Here is a 17,005-nt window from a genome sequence, read left to right as displayed (position 1 = left end):
TCTCACTCACTGAATGAATCTTCTGCATGAAGATAAATCAAAATCCCACCACTAATGAAACAAAAATATTAGTTTTTAATAGTATTAACTAAACATTGTTAAATATTAGCATTATTAACTAAAATTTTTGTTTTAATTTTAACCAAAGATGGATGGGAAAGCATACTTTCCATAATAATAATAATATCTAAAAAAAAATATTAAATACTAATTTATAAATTAAGTAAATGTATAGAATATGAGGTAGTAACGCTCAACATGATCAATATTTCATTAAATAATTGTGTTTTGCTGCTAAATGTGAAGAGGTTTTAATATTCTGCTTGGGCAGCACAGTTGAGGTTATGATTAAGACTTTAAGTTTCTGCTTATAATTTAAAACACATTATGCATAGATGATTTATTGTGTCTTATGCTAAACTCTTTCTCTCTCTGGTTGTCTTTTGATAGCTGGTAAAGTTGTGTGGGGGTATGATTGAAGCTGGGAAAGCATATGTGACCGCCAACAAGCTCTTTATCAACGGCATCCGTGACTTATCCCAGCAGTGCAAGAAGGACCAGATGATATCGGTAATATTTTATCATATACATGTGTGTGTTTTGTCTATCATTTTGCTTTTATCCATTCAGATAATGAGGCTCAGAAGGGGAATTGTAATGTTGCATTCACACGGGGCTTCGACATCAGTGCTTGACAGAGGGTGTCTGAAGATTCACGCGAACGTCATTACATTTCTGGTGTTGCATGAATGCGATTGGCTAGCTTCTGCACTAGGGTATTTACACAAGGCGATATGATTGGCTGATGCCTTCGTTGGTGTAAGCAATGCCAGTGACGCGACACAATTTTTTAAATCTATTTTTAATTTAATTATTAATGATATATTAATTACTTTTATTAAAATTGCTTTAATTTTTATTTATTATGTGTTATATATTTATATAATTATAGTAATAATTATTTAATAAATTTTTTTTTAAATAATATTAATAAAATCCATTTTCTTAAATGTATTATTTCATTTATTTATAAGTAGGCCTACCATTTATTTAAAAAAATTTAATTTGCAATAGGCAAATGTATAAAATAGTATTTTGTCACTCACTATTTCATTTGCTGTGTTGCTGTAAAAAAATGATTGTAGTCGTTCAAGATGAACAAATCTGTGCACAATAAATCACTAGTAATTTTTTTTCTTGATTCTCAGCCCTAGACGTGCGTCTGCTTTTAATTGTGAGCTCTTTACTGGCAGGCTCACTGGCATGAGGGCGTCAGACTGCTGTTTTGAGTGTCTCAGACACTCTTTGACCCTGATTAGACATGGATTTAGTCAAAAAGAAGCAGGCCGGGGCTCCGGTACTCTCGCCCTTTCTCTCTGTCAGTAGTGCCTGTAGGGTTAGACTCATTGCCGCCATCTGTAAATGCTGTTAAGAGTCTTTCTGGCTTCTCTTCTCTTGTATCCAGCTGACTAATGTTGAGCATCTTATTAAAACCTGCTGCTATTTGCATTTTCCACTGTAAAAACATCTAGTCAGACCCACAATTACATTTCCATTTTGACAAAAGCCGTTGCGCGCTCAGCGGGACTTGTTTTCCTTGTCAGACGGACTTTACGTGGATCCAGAATATTAATAGATGTTGATAAGAGAACAAACGTGAGATTGAATTACCAGTCCCAGATAATGAAAACCTAAATTGAATTATGATGATTGTGACGTGTTCTTGTGTTTTTACAGGATTGTCTGGAAAAGTGTGGCGAGAGTTTGCAGGAGATTGTCAACTACCACATGGTACGTCTGGTCTTATTCTCACTCGTTTCTCATCACATGAGTGATGGGTCCACATAGTGTCATCATATCGTGAAATGTTCATGTGTTTTCCCTCATGTGTTGCTCTGCTCTGGTGAAGGAAGGTGCACTGGTTGTGATGTGCGTGAATGATTGATGTGCTACGATGCTATGAATCATGAATGATCCTCGTGTTGCATGTAAATCATAAATGATGCTCTTGTCTGTTGTTGTGAATGCCTTTTCTGGTCATCGGAGATGGTTTTGTTTCAGGACCTACATTTTACATCTGACATCAAGTGGCAATGCAAAACAGCAGAATGGAACAAAAAGAGATAGATTAGAAACTTTTTTAATCAATTATATTTTTTAAGAAGATTGCGCTTAAAATGAGTTTTTTTGTAGATAAATATAAATAGTTTTTTGCAAAAATACTATACAATTTCATAGTTTTACATGGAAATGTATATGCCCATTTGAATAGTTAAAATGTAATTTAAAAATTCAGTTTTGATGACTTTATTATTTTGTGTGAATAAAAGTAATAATTTACTCCATCATTTTCTTTAAGTGCGTGCACTATCTTACACGGCTTATGTTTAATGCCTTAAACCATGTTTATTATCAGACTAATAAACAAATAATAGATAATAATAAATGTACATTTTGCTATGCATGTAAATAGCTTTTACTTTTAAAGTTTGTTTCTGCTATATTTAAAATTTCATATAAAAAAGAAAAAGGTGTTTATCTGTAGTACACATTTCTGTATTGTATATTGATAGAAAATACATTTAAAATCTTACTGAATGGCTTGTTTTTCAGCATCAGAACAGAGAATAGAATTAATAGAATTGAACTATGGAATTTACCTGACTTCTAGATAACGTGTTTATTAAGAATAGGAAGAAATGAAACTGGAAAATCCACAGTGATGTGAAATGCTGTGATATATGTGAAGAGGAATGTCTTCGAAAGAAAAAGGGGGGGACTAGGGAGTTGTTTGGGAAGTTATGTCATGAGAAAACTTCCTGAACTCTGTATCCAACAATACAGGAATTGTTTGGAAAGTGGGTAAAGGGTTTGTAGGGTGATTTAAGGAAATAAGGGGCATTTAGCATGTTGGATTGGTTTGATGAACCCCTCGTTGTTTCAGATTGTCCTAAATCTCGTGCAGAGACAAAAGCCACTAACCCACTCACATATCAGTGTGGTTACTTGACATTTTGCTGTTGTGGGTACAGTAACCTTCTGGTTAGCCCTTCATAGTGTTTTGTGAAGAGAGCAGGAAATGCAGGGGAATTTAGCACAAGAAGAGCACACGCGACAGTAAAGCACCGTCCAGACATCATTCAGCATAGCCACATGCTATTGACATTCAGAAAAACAGTACAAGATGAGCAGGAAAAGAAAATAGGACACAGACACATTACCATTACCATTAATGCATGAAATAACCCTTCTTTTAATAATAAAATGTATAATAATAATAATTATTATTATTATTATTATTATTATTATTGTTGTTGTTATTACATTATTTATAAATTATTTTTTATAAATTATTAAAATAATAAATGAATGTAAATTTAAATTAATAATAAATTTGATTTAAGTAATTAATAGGTAAAATGTATTTATTTTGTATTAAATTAATTTTTATTTTCAAACTTTAATTCATACAAATATATACATTTAAAATGTTATTATTAATTATAATTATTATAATATTTAATACATGTTATTATATTGAATAAATGTAATTATATATAAATTCATATATAAATATAAATATATAAATATAAATAACTATTATATTATTTAAATATTACACATTTAATTATTTTAGATAAATGTATAAATTGTTTTTATTATCAAATTAAATTTTCTGGTAACAAAATGAAATGTGTGTTATTAATTTTATTTAGGGGCTATGCATTCTTTTTTGCTTTTGCACTTCTGAAACTGGTATCTGTGTGTGATTTTCATACAGAGCTCAGATTAAATAATCACTTAGCACTTGGCAATGTATTAAACCACAATATGTCAGTCCATGGACCACACACAGGGCATTTCTCTCTCTTCCTGCCAAAGCACAAGACTGGCTTTGCTGCGGCAGACAAGCGGTTGGTTGGGTTCTTGGTTTCCCAGAGCCGGCTGCTTCATTTAAAGGCTGTTTGGATGCAGGATAAATCACTGACATTTATTAGAGCTCTGTTTAGTGATGAGCATCTCGAAAAACAGTCTTGTGTTTTATAGAGGGATTTTTGTTACTGTAGGGGATGCCGTAAACCTTCACATGAGGCACAGAGGACCACAAAAGCATCGCCCTTCATTACCAAGCACCTTATTTGGGCCCTGCCAGCGTTAATGGCCCTATAAACCGACCCGCACTAAGAAAGAGTGAAGTGAACCGCTTAGATTTAAATGTATTCATCTGGGGCGTAACATCAGAATCTGGCTTTACAGCCCTACTGACATTTCAGATCATATTCCTGTGTGTGTTGTCGGAGTAAAACGAGGTAATGGGATGTAATTGTAATTGTTGAAGTGGGATTATGTTTGCATCATGGATAGAGTTCTGCAGGAAAAGCTTTATATTTATTTATATTTTATTTATGAATTTTTTCAAATAAACATTTATTCATAAATGTATTTATATTGTATTGTATTTAGTTTCTGTTATTAAAATTAAATTCATACTATATACACACACACACACACACACACACACACACTTCTATTTATTATTAATTATATTGAATAATAAATGTATACTTTTATTTAGATTTGTATTTAATTTATGTTTTCAAATAATATATATATATATATATATATATATATATATATATATATATATATACACACTTTTATTATGAATCATATTATTTAAAATATACATATTTTTTATGTTTACTTTAGGATAGTAGGTCTGCAGGTGTCTTCACTTTATTAATGTTCAGTCTAGGCCTTTTATTTTGGAAATACTCTTTTGGATTTTTTCAGAATATTTTATCATGTGTATATATTATACCATGTGTATAAATGTACAGTTTTATTGACACACAAAGTGTACAATCACAGTTTAATTTGTTTTCATGTGTAATTTAGGGGCTGGTTTATTTGAAATAGTTGGTACCACAATAATAAATTGACAAAACATTTTTTATAAAAATAATTTGAGTCCATCTGTATAGCAGAAAAACACTTTAAACATTTAACCCTGATCGCCTGATGTGGGTTTGACTGAAGTAATGCACCGATTGACTGCCCGGAGACCAGAATTAGATGATTTTCTACAAGATCGGCACGGACAGATTCCGAGCCAGTATGTTTTTTCATCAGATCTATGCTCGCATCCGCATGCAAGCATGTCATCAGTGTGGAAGTTCTTCAATTTGAGTGAAGAACACTCAGAGTTTACAATTTATAATGCGTGTAGTGCCAAAGTAAACCGCGGGGAACCACAGGGCTCGATTAACGGCTTACTAGATTTTTTTAAAAGGGCAAGAGAAAGAGAATTTTACTTGGTGTTACTTGGAATTTGATGTGAAAGATGACACATTTAATAAGATTGGGGGGGGGGGATTATAAACAATGGGAAATTGCTTCTGTTTGGTTATATACCACAACTCATTTCTACCTCTTTCCAGTACCAGAGCACTCTAGTTTTAGAGTTGTTTAAGTGAGAGAACCTCTGTAACAGTACAGGTTAGGAAAATTGTAATGTTTAATCATTTATTTTATTATTTACATTTTTATTTGTAATTTTTACAATTTCTTTTTTTTTGTATATGCTGTCAATTATAGTTATAGTAAATTACAGTAAAATCTTTATCGACAGGTCACACTTACAAAAAAATCGGCAATCGGAATCGGCCAATAAATTTGCAGTTGGCTGAAGCAAATTATCTTGCATCACCTCCCTTTGTTTTTTGGTTGTTTCCTTTGCTCCTTCTCCTCTCTGTCTCCTCTTTCATGTTGCTCCCACCCTGCCCGAGTGACCTATTTTTCCTCCGCCGCTGCAGCATGGCATATGAGATCAGCTCGGTGTCCTTGTGCAGGATGAGACTCGAGCTGAATCTCAATGAGGTGGAGGGCTGTGAGGATGGTGAAATGTGTGTGTTTGGGAGGTCATACAGGGTTACATCCTCTACAGCTCAGATTAAACAAATCCTGAGCACCATCTAGTGTTGAGAGTGGAGCATTACATGCAAGATTCCCATTTCCCATTTTTCTCAGGGTAATCAGTCATTACTTCATGATTTATTTTTAGGGGTTTGTTCTAAAATAGTCCAAACTTTACCTCTTGAATCATAGTACAGTCATTTGCTATATCATATTTTATAAGAATGCTGTTTCTGGATTATTATAGGACGTTGACTGTTGAACATTTCCTAATAAATGTTGTTAAGCTTAATCTTGAGCTATTGCCCCCTTCAGAAATAGACTTGTTTGTTGTTGCACATACTCAACTGGATAAAGAGATACTCAGATGTCATTGGTTAAAACTAGAGAGGTATGATTATTCATGTTGTTTATTTTTATTTTCTGTTTTCAGATCCTGTTTGATCAAGCTCAGAGATCAGTGAAGCAGCAGTTGCACAACTTTGTCAAAGAGTGAGTTTAGACTATATTATTTACATATACATGTTATTTATATAAAAACTTCCATGAGGTCCCTAAAGCATTCATTGCCTAAAGCCTCCATATCGGCAGCTTTGTATTCATTAGACTACTCATGTAATGAATGTCCATCTGTACTTTCAGTGACGTGCGTAAATTCAAGGACACGAAGAAGCACTTTGATAAGGTGAGGGAAGATTTGGAGATTGCACAGGTGAAGAACGCCCAGGCACCACGAAACAAAGCCCATGAGGTGGAGGAAGCCACCAGCACCCTCAACTTCACCCGCAAGTGCTTCCGCCATCTCGCACTGGACTATGTGCTGCAGGTAACGTATGAACACTCGGCTGCTCCAGACTGAACACACGCCACATATACACAGTGTATGTAAACACATAAGAGTGTTTTATATCAATCTGTTTTCCCCCCATACAGATCAATGTCCTTCAAGCCAAAAAGAAATTTGAGATCTTAGATGCAGTAAGTATATGAAATGTATTTGAATCTGGTGAATGTGGTGATTGTGGAATCTGCAGCATCATTATCTGTCCTGTCTTCTTGCAGATGTTATCCTTCATGCATGCGCAGTACTCCCTGTTTCAGCAGGGCTACAACCTACTGGATGAGATTGACCCCTACATGAAGAAACTGGCTGCTGAGGTGAGCAGTGTTCTCCACGTACGCTATTGATTTCTGTCAGAGCACCGGCAGCCAGATTGGCCATCGATTCGGTTAGAAAAACCGATGCAAATTCATGTATTACTGTATGTAAAAAAAGAAATCCAACCCCATGGGAAGGGATTGCGAAAGCATGTGCACGGATTATGAATTTGTGGGAACTGATTGAAAAACCGAAGGTACGGTTTACAAAATCTGAGTGCATGGATTGGAAAATAATGGGTGCTGTTTATTAATCTGTGAGCATGATTTGTTAAACCGAGGGAATGGTTTAGGAATTTGTGAGTACGGTTTATAAACTGAGGGGACGAAATGCAAAACAGTCGCTGTGGATTGTTTTTGTTTCTTTTACCTACAGGTGACTTCCCGCGCTCCATACTTCAGTGTTTTTCACTTGAGTGTTGTTTTATTTGTATTTATTTTTTATTTAGTCTAGTATAATTTTTTGGGTGATATAGACACTAGTGACAAGAATTATGACATTTCAACAACAACAAAAAATTATCGTAAAAACGTATTTTAAAACAAAAATGTCTTAACGATGAAATAAAATTACTTAAATCGTGATATAAGATTCTGTTTATATTGGCCACCCATAACGTGTGCACTGTGTATATTTATATGTTTTATCACACAAATGTGTTATGCAAGCACAAACTTATTTTGGATGCGAATTAATCGATTTGATAAAAGTTTGAAACAAGTTTTCATGACAGAACCAAATTATTTTCTGAAAAAAGAAGTTTGTTAATCCCAAATAAATTCTTCAGCATCTAAACAACAAAAAACCTACCCTCTAAAATAAGAAAATACTGTAGTATTCAAAATGCACAAATTTTAAGCCACATTACATTACAAACCTTAGTACTACACTTCCCATCCCTTCTGAAAGTGCAGTGCTATAATGGACAGACAGATAGACAGCCAGTGCCTGTGGATAATAAACACATCATGTTTTCTAATACAAGAGATGACAACAAACGTCCAATAACTGATTGTTCATCTCGTCATAGCTGGATCAACTGGTGATTGATTCAGCGATGGAGAAGAGAGAAATGGAGCATAAACATGCCACGATTCAGCAGCGGGTAAGAATACACATACTGTACAAACATGACATACCCTTGACTGTCACTAAAATACTCTGACAAACACCACTCTTGACTCGCGTCTAATGCTAGAATTAGGTTGTTAAAGATAGAAAACCTCCAAAGAAAGTTAGAATTCTGCTTTCTTCACACTGGAGTTGATTGAGGATTATTCATGCTTTAATTGGACGAGTCTAGTTACTAAAGACTATCTTTAATTCCTTTTGGTTGCACAACGTAGTTTGATTCAATTAGGTTAAATTCGAAGAAGTTGAGTCTGAGTGCAAGTTGAGTCTGGCCTGCATTGTATTCCTAATTTCGTCATGTTTTCTTTCCATTTTCGAAACATTAAAAAGAAAGACAGAATGTGGACTTTAGCCCAGAGTTATATAAAGAGACCTTTTCACTTCCCTTCAGTGTTTGTCCTCCTGTTCTTCTGGCAGGAGTAGAAAAGATCTTCTGTCCTCTAATGTTTCAGTGTTTAATGATGTTGAGCAGTGAGGAAGTGGATCTATTTTGGCCGAACAGAAAATAGAGCTCGCTAAAGTTTGGCTTCTGACACCTAGTTCATCATCTATCTGTAAAAGAAAAACAAAAAAACATTTATAGACATATGTCTACATTTATTTGCTCCTGCCTCAAGAGTCCCACAGATACCTAAACTCAGACTTAGCTGCTAAACAGATGTTTGTAATGATTTCTGTATTCTGTATCTGTTGTAATGTAGCATTATTATTATTATTATTATTATTATTATTAATTATTATTATAGACAGCAGTGACATTTTAGTACTATTTACTGTATATACTGTTATAGTTTTTATTAATATTTTGATTCCGCTTTTTATTCTTTCAGATTTAATTTAGATTTTAGTTATATTTTTTTGGAAATGTTGTTATCTACATCTATAATTTTTATTATTATTATCATTATTTAAAAAATTGCTATTCAGGTTTCATTTATTTCATTTATTTATTTTAGTTGCATTTAAGTTTTTATTTGATTTAAAGTTTTTAGTGCTTCTACATACTTAAAGTCATTACTTAAAGTCAAGTTTTTCATCTAATTTTATGTTTTAATTTATTTCAGATTTGCTTGAATTAACAAAAATGTTAGTTTTAGATTTGGTTAAAGAAATTAGCTCTGAAAAAAATGGACTATTTTTAGTTGCCTTGACAGATGCTTTGTGAGAGCAATGCTGCAAAATCTTTTATGTTATTTGTGTAAAAATATTTTCGGGTAATTGATTTTTCAGTCTAGGCAATTAATGGGAAACACTGTGTATCCGCTAAGCACTGTTAAAAACAACCTTGAAAATTCTAAGCACTCTATTCTGCAGTTAAGCATGTTTTTGTCACAGTATAACATGTCGAATTGTTACTAATCTTCATTTTTTTTCTGCTTTCCTCCGTATGGCGCTCTGGGATTATCTTCATCCTGATTTAGACACTGTTACAGGTGAGCCTTTTACTCTAAACCCCATCAAACATGGCTTCTAAAAGTCTGTAAACATTTTATGTGACTTTCCAGATGGAGGCTATAAATAATTCATCTGCACTCTCACATTTCCTGATGTTTTTTTATGAGGAAAAAAGTGTAGCTTGGCTCGTGATTCTGACCCGAATTTTGTGTTGTGTAACGGATGATATAATTCCAGTTCAGTGAGACTGATTGATTTGTCCCACAAACGCATCCGTCTTATGTAACCGCTGATGGCTGTCCCATCATCCTCCACTCAACACAACAATTATTCAGTAGATGTTTCTCCCTCAGTGGATTATTTTCAGCTCCTTATTGTGGTTGATGAGAAGAGCAGACATTTATCTTTGTGCTTTGATTAAGAAATGCTTTCTGGGATTGCTCTGGATGCGGTTGATCTGAAGAAACACTTGCAATCCATCACAGCAGTTACCCACAAACCATTGTGACGGTATTGGGCTGATGGGCAAGAGTGAGGAACGTATGGTCTCAGAGCCACTTTAAGAAGAAACTTACCCATAATTACATAATGTTGTGATTTTTAAACCACAGAATCTTGTTGTGTTTCTGGGTAATTGGCTAAGCTCATATTCTCCTGTCTGTCTAAAATCCTCTGGTAGTTCTTATGAAGCTGGTTAAAGACATCTTTTACACCCATTAACATCAGTTTAAACTCATTATAGACCCACAGGAATCACTGGAAAGGGCAGATCTTGGTTTCTATGATATTCTGAGTTCTCAATTTCAAATAAGCAGAAGCATCATTTCCTGTATTGATTTGGTTGTGACTGAATATATTTGGTAGCACCTACAGTCTTCCTGGCATGATTAACAAACTATTACTAGTGTTTTTGACACATGCACTGCTGACTCATTACCATAAATCAGGTCCGTGTGTTATTTCAAAATGAAAGAGATTTATGTGTGAGTGCCAGCTTGTGTTGCAGGATCGCAGCCAGCCGTCTCAAAGGGAAGAGTGATGTGAATGTGAAGATTAATGAGGTCTCACTGATTGATTAATTATATGGGTTTTCTGTAATTACAGTAGATAGAGATGGTATTTTTTTGCAGTATGGGATAACATGAGCACGACGTTCTTGAAGTCTCCATTGACGCCCAGCAAGTCAAACTGCAAATAAGATTCCCTAAATTAGAGTTGTAATATTTGATCCTGTGATTTTGATGGGCTTTGTAGTTCAAACAGATGATGGTTTTTATAAGCTCCCGCGTCATCGGCTGCTCCTAAAATAGCACTGCTAGTCTTTTCTGCAGTCTTACAATGTTTTGTGAGATGCTGCACAGAAGATTCTTCACCCACAGCTGACAGGTATTGAATTTTTTTGTTTTATTATTAAATTTTTTTAAATTAATGAACATACATATTTTTGGGTTAATTGCTCTTTTGTATGATAATGAGTATAATGTTTACCTTGAGGGGTTAAAAGAAGCATAGTTTAGTTGTGACAGACATGATGGGTCATGGACTGAACATTTATTAAAACAATTGATTTATTAAAGAAAATTTAAGAAAATAATTGTCATACTTTTAGATATAGCTTCGTGACATTTCTAACTGTTTACAAGTACATAATGATTGCAGTTTGCTATAATAATAATACATAATATTATTAAATAAGAATTATATTTTATATAATGTGTTCGATATTTTTATATATTTATTGTATATAATATAATATAATATAATTGTACAATATAATATATATATATATATATATATATATATATATATATATGTATATAATATAATATAATATAATATAATTTTACAATATAATTTTTAAATAGTTTAAGGACATTTCGAACTATTTGCGTGTACTTAATCTGTTTGCAGTTTATTATAATAAGTGTTCTTTTATGATATCAATTTTGTTTATACTATACAATTTTTACACATTTATGTTCTATTTCATATATAATAATAATAATATTATTATTATTATAAAAAGCTCTACCTCCTTTAGTGGACACCAGCATTTTGTGACCTTAGGGTGCGTGATGGGTTGTAGCGTGGTAGAAGGCTAGTTAGGTACGCTGGAGCTAAACCATTTAGGGCCTTATAGGCAAGTAATGATAGTTTGTAACTGATACAGAACTTAATAGGTAGCCAGTGCAGAGACTGTAAAATTGGGGTAATATGATCATATTTTCTTGACCTTGTAAGGACTCTAGCTGCTGCATTTTGGACTACCTGTAGCTTGTTTATTGACGAAGCAGGACAACCACCTAGAAGTGCATTACAATAGTCCAGTCTAGAGGTCATGAATGCATGAACTAGCTTTTCTGCATCAGAAACAGATAACATGTTTCGTAGCTTGGCAATGTTTCTAAGATGGAAGAATGCAGTTTTTGTAACATGGGAAACATGATTTTCAAAAGACAAGTTGCTGTCTAATATAACACCCAGAATTTTGACTGTAGAGGAAGTAACATTAAAGAAGGCGTGTATGTTAATGAGCTGTAGCTCAGGCAGTGGAATCGCACATGATGGATCCTGCTGAAGCTCCACGGCTGCGTGACTCACACAGTGCATTGACTGCATGCTCGATTGGGCTGCGCACCCGTTTAGTTGAGCTCCGCCGCTTCCAGTGGATGCAATGATTTTAAAATACATCAAACATTTAAGGATAAAGATATTCAGCAGGTTGGACCTCACTTTGGTGAGTTGCTGCTTTAATGCAGTTAGCCATTCTCTTTACATTTTCGTTTTGATTTGTACCTATTCATCTTTTGAATATTCATACAATATAAAGGCATGCACTTGTTTTTTTTTATAGTATTTTTAAAGTTAAGCTTCGCTAAATATCAGTCTAAATTGCTCTTGTAGACTGGTGTTTTATATTCACAATCACATTCTGTTATATTTGTTAGATTGTGTGTGAGTTATAGTATACAACGTATACATTTTGTACTATTTTATTATATAAAATATATATGCTGCATGAAACTACAGAAAATCCTATATTTTTATTTTTACTAATTTTATTTGATCTTTTTCTATATGATTTTTTTTTTTAACCCTAATCGTTCAACTTCAATCGATTTAAAGGTATGAGAGCATAACTGCATGTGTATTTAAGTGTGTGGGAACATTGAAGATCAGCAGAGCGAGTGAAAGGGAGGGTGTTTTCTGTAGCATTTAGTCTCTGGCTGTAAGGAGACACAACTGAATGAATGTGAACGTTTGAACAGTCACCCTGCTGTGGATTTGGGTAAAATGAGTGACTATAAGCAAATGTACCACACTACAATGCTGAAGTGCTTTGGGGGTTTGTTAAGCGGTCACTGCTGTATTCTGGATGGTGGTTGTTTGCTTTTGTTTCTTACGTGATTATATTAAAGTATACGCAGTGTCTCGCGTATTTAATCAGGGAGCATCGAATGATGTTGTGCAATCTTGTTTAAGATGCAAGAGCGCAGTGATTGTGTTCAAAGAGCTCTTTCAGCAGAACGTTAATTCTCTGTCAGGCCTGCCGCTGAAGTGTTGAAGCAGCTTTATCTTGAAGTCTTCAGAGGGTTCCAGAGAGAACAGAACACTTTGAAAGTTTAACAATGCCACAGACAGATAGGCAACTGAGGGCTGAAACTTTTTAGGGCTGTTAGTTTGGGTTGTGAAATGATCTAGTGAAGAAGACGTGTTGAATGACTCTGTTTACCCTGGCATCAGTGCATTTTACAACACAACATTTTAGCCCAGCTGACAGCATATCACTCCTCCACTCAATAATCAATATAAATGACCTGAACGGAGGAGGTTGTTGCCATAAGGTCCTCCTATGATGATTCACCTCTCAGATACAAAATTGAGAGCATTGAGTGTGCTGCGATAAAACAGGAAGAGGAACATTATTGTGAATGGTGAGTGTAAATATGTGAAGCTCATCGCTGGTAATCGCTTGGATATGCTCGCAAGCTTACGCAACAGCTTGCGTCACCGTCTCTAGTGGGACATCTGAGAGCGTCGGATGACTCACTCTTAGTGTGTGTTATGGATGCACAGAGATAGTGCTGTGCATGAATTTGTGCATCGGCTTCACTTACACCCTCCTGTTTAATAAGGAAGCATTACCACAGACAGAATGTAATGTATTTTGTTGCATTGGTGGTTTGAGCTTATTTCATATACTGTATATAATATGGCCTTCACTTGATGTTTATCTCTTGTTCTAACGCTATTGTTTTGTCATTCAGGACTTTTCGTATGACGACCCAAAGTTGGAGTTTAACGTGGATGCACCCAATGGATTGGTGATGGAGGGCTATCTGTTCAAAAGGGCCAGTAACGCCTTCAAAACATGGAACAGGTAGGATAACAGATGTGCAGGACTGGGTGGAACCAAATGTAATTATATACACACACATTATGTTTTAATGTATTTTAATCAATTAAATTTGTTCATTGAAATTAATCTGCTTTCGTAAATCCCATATCGCTTGATCATGAGTTTAAATATGCCTGGTTTGCTTTTAATAAGGCATGCAACTAGGTCATGGTTGCATTTTAGATATGCAATGATATGCAAGAAAAAAAAAATCATTAGGGATGCACTGATATATTGCATAAACATTCTGGCCTGATACTGATATTATTTTAGTATTATAGATATTAGAATTATATGACGTTAATGAACTATTAAATATCCAATATCAGTATCCATTAAATAAACTCTAATATTTCAATGAATAGTGTCATTACAATGTTTTTTTAAGATCAACTTTGAGTTTGATGACAGTAGAGGTGATAAAAGTAAAAATTATGGAAATGACCATGCACTATTAAATACCCAATATTGATATACCTATTAAAAATCTCAGTATATAGTCATTATATAGTAAAAATATGTATTATTTCAGTTTATGAAACCTAGCAGGCCAAATATGAGTTATTACATTTTTTAAAGTATTTAATTCATAACAAATTGCTTTGTTTATTTCAGGCGGTGGTTTTCCATCCAAAACAGCCAGCTGGTTTATCAGAAGAAACTAAAGGTGAGTTCAGATCAGCATTTAGCAAGATGACACATAAGTCACAGCAGTTTAGACAGCGTAAGTAATCTGTCTTTGATTTAAACGAGCAGCTTCATTATACAGTACCTCGAGCGAATGTACTGAGTTTGTGTCAATGACATGTATCAGCAGAATTCTTCAGCTCACAGGTCACCGAGCTGTTAGATACACTAGTTGTAGTTTAGCGAGCAAGCATATCTCTTTCTGAAGATAACTAAATCATTCCCTGACAAATCAATGCATGCACACAGTGCTGCCTGCTCTTCATCTGTTTGGAGAATGTTCATTTATTTCTGCCAAAGTGCTTGGTCAGGCTGTCTGTTTAAATTACTGTGACACCGTGCTGTTTAATGCATATCAGAGTGAAATGGCTTTATTAAGAGCACCTATCTTCAAGCCAGCAAATGTACAGGCCTATTGAAGCATCTTCACCTTCCACAGGACTCGCTGACGGTTGTTGTGGAGGACTTGAGACTCTGTTCTGTCAAACCATGTGAAGACATCGAGAGGAGGTTCTGTTTTGAAGTCGTATCGCCCACCAAGTGAGTCTTCTGTCCAGTAAAGCTCAGACTTTAGATGGTAATTTGGCTCTTAAAGACTTTCGGAGCTGCATAACTGGTAGTAATAATGTCTGGATGTATACTGTAGGAGCTGTATGCTACAGGCAGAGTCAGAGAAGCTCCGGCAGGCCTGGATCCTGGCGGTTCAAGCCAGCATCGCCTCAGCGTACAGAGAGAGTCCAGACAATTATTACACTGAGGTTTGTACAGTCAACATGCTAAATCACTATAACATAGGATGGGCCAATACAATATTATGATCAAGAAAAAAAAGAAACTGAGTCACTGTATACTCAAATAAGCCTGTGTAATAAAGCTTAAAAAAATATGCATCCCTATTTTTCAACTTTTTTATGATATTCAATTAGAACTGGCTTAAAAACAACAAAAGCAAGCATAATTCCACTGTTGTCAAGTAGAATAAAAATGCAAGTAAAAACTGTTTAAAAAGAAAGCATCACATATATTGTTTTATAATTTTTTATAATAGTTTTATAATTTTTTACTAATCAAATGTTGCAAAATGAACTGTTGATTGAGTGTTCTGAACTAATTCCTTAAAATATTAGATCATTATTAGACTACAATAAAATGTGTAAACAATAATGGTAATATTAATTATTATTATCACAACAAGTAGTTTTCAAGTGTAGAAAAAAAATTACAAATTATAAAAATAAAAACTAACTGGAGGATTTTTTTTTTTTTTTTACATTTTTTTTATGAACACAACAAAATCAAGTGAATTAGTGTTTTGAACCGATTGGTTGTAAACCACAGTTCAGAAAAACATTCACATAAATGATTCAGACTTCCCGAGCCTGTTATAATTTTTACTACTGACATGTTATATTTCCCTCAAAGAACTCTGTGCTCCTTTGTGTGTCTGTCTGCAGCGTTTGGACCGGACCGCTTCTCCCTCCATCAGCAGTATAGACTCAGCAAATGAGCCCCGAGAGCGTAGCGGCAGGGGCGAGAGCATTCTTCAGCGGATCCTGTGTCTGCCGGGAAACCAGCAGTGCTGTGACTGTGGGCAGGCTGAGCCGCGCTGGGCCAGCATCAATCTGGGCGTCCTGCTCTGCATCGAGTGCTCCGGCATTCACAGGTAAGGCATGGAAGGGAACAGACCCCACCACCACCCCAAAATAAAATGTCTGGGATATCTGAGTTTAGTGTGTCCCGTGAGCAGCCACTGTAAACACGTGGTGTCGTCCATCCTTGGCTCAGCCGGGTTTCCTAGGTGGATTAGATCAGATTTGATTAGATCTCATTTAGAGGCGAGAGTTGTCAGGACAAGAGAGAAAGTCAGCGACTGCAGTTACTCTCCTCCAGACACACAGTGATAAATTAATATCAAGGCATCATCATCATAATAATGATATTAATAGCAAAGATGAAAATGGCTGAATATATGTGACCCGTGCTGGGCTAATTTTGAGCTACAGGCCAAAAAAGTGTTGATTTTGAGGTTTTCACAAAAATTTGCCCTCGTCTAGCAATCCTAATGCTTACGGTATATGATAATTAATGCAATAATTGTAGATATTTAATTACTTTTATTTGCTTCTCACACTGACTGTCATCCGAAGCGCGCATCCGACAGCACGCAATCCTGATAAATATACACATATACACCGAATTACAGTATTTAAGTATTTACACAAACATAATCTGTTATGTCTTAAGTGAACGTTTGGGGAACTGTTGGGGAAGAACTTCTGATGTGTAACATTATATTAGATCATTAACAAATGATATAT

The 17,005-nt window shown here is 34.8% G+C and overlaps 1 protein-coding gene across 2 annotated transcripts in view; it reads left to right on the top strand.

The window, feature by feature from the left end:
- The window catches only part of LOC113065689 (arf-GAP with coiled-coil, ANK repeat and PH domain-containing protein 3-like), a 53,132-nt gene that overhangs the window by 26,648 nt on the left and 9,479 nt on the right, over positions 1-17,005 (top strand). For both annotated transcript variants that reach the window (XM_026237154.1, XM_026237155.1), the window contains exons 3-15: positions 451-570; positions 1,738-1,791; positions 6,350-6,408; positions 6,559-6,742; positions 6,850-6,894; positions 6,979-7,074; positions 8,106-8,180; positions 9,628-9,639; positions 13,870-13,982; positions 14,616-14,667; positions 15,127-15,227; positions 15,334-15,445; positions 16,142-16,350. In XM_026237154.1, the coding sequence (XP_026092939.1) occupies positions 451-570; positions 1,738-1,791; positions 6,350-6,408; positions 6,559-6,742; positions 6,850-6,894; positions 6,979-7,074; positions 8,106-8,180; positions 9,628-9,639; positions 13,870-13,982; positions 14,616-14,667; positions 15,127-15,227; positions 15,334-15,445; positions 16,142-16,350 (1,232 nt within the window). The remainder of the gene's footprint in view (positions 1-450; positions 571-1,737; positions 1,792-6,349; positions 6,409-6,558; positions 6,743-6,849; positions 6,895-6,978; positions 7,075-8,105; positions 8,181-9,627; positions 9,640-13,869; positions 13,983-14,615; positions 14,668-15,126; positions 15,228-15,333; positions 15,446-16,141; positions 16,351-17,005) is intronic.

This window comes from Carassius auratus, chromosome 48 (assembly GCF_003368295.1).
Source record: "Carassius auratus strain Wakin chromosome 48, ASM336829v1, whole genome shotgun sequence".
In the NCBI taxonomy this organism is placed as follows: domain Eukaryota; kingdom Metazoa; phylum Chordata; class Actinopteri; order Cypriniformes; family Cyprinidae; genus Carassius; species Carassius auratus.
This window is presented reverse-complemented; position numbering and strand designations above follow the sequence as displayed.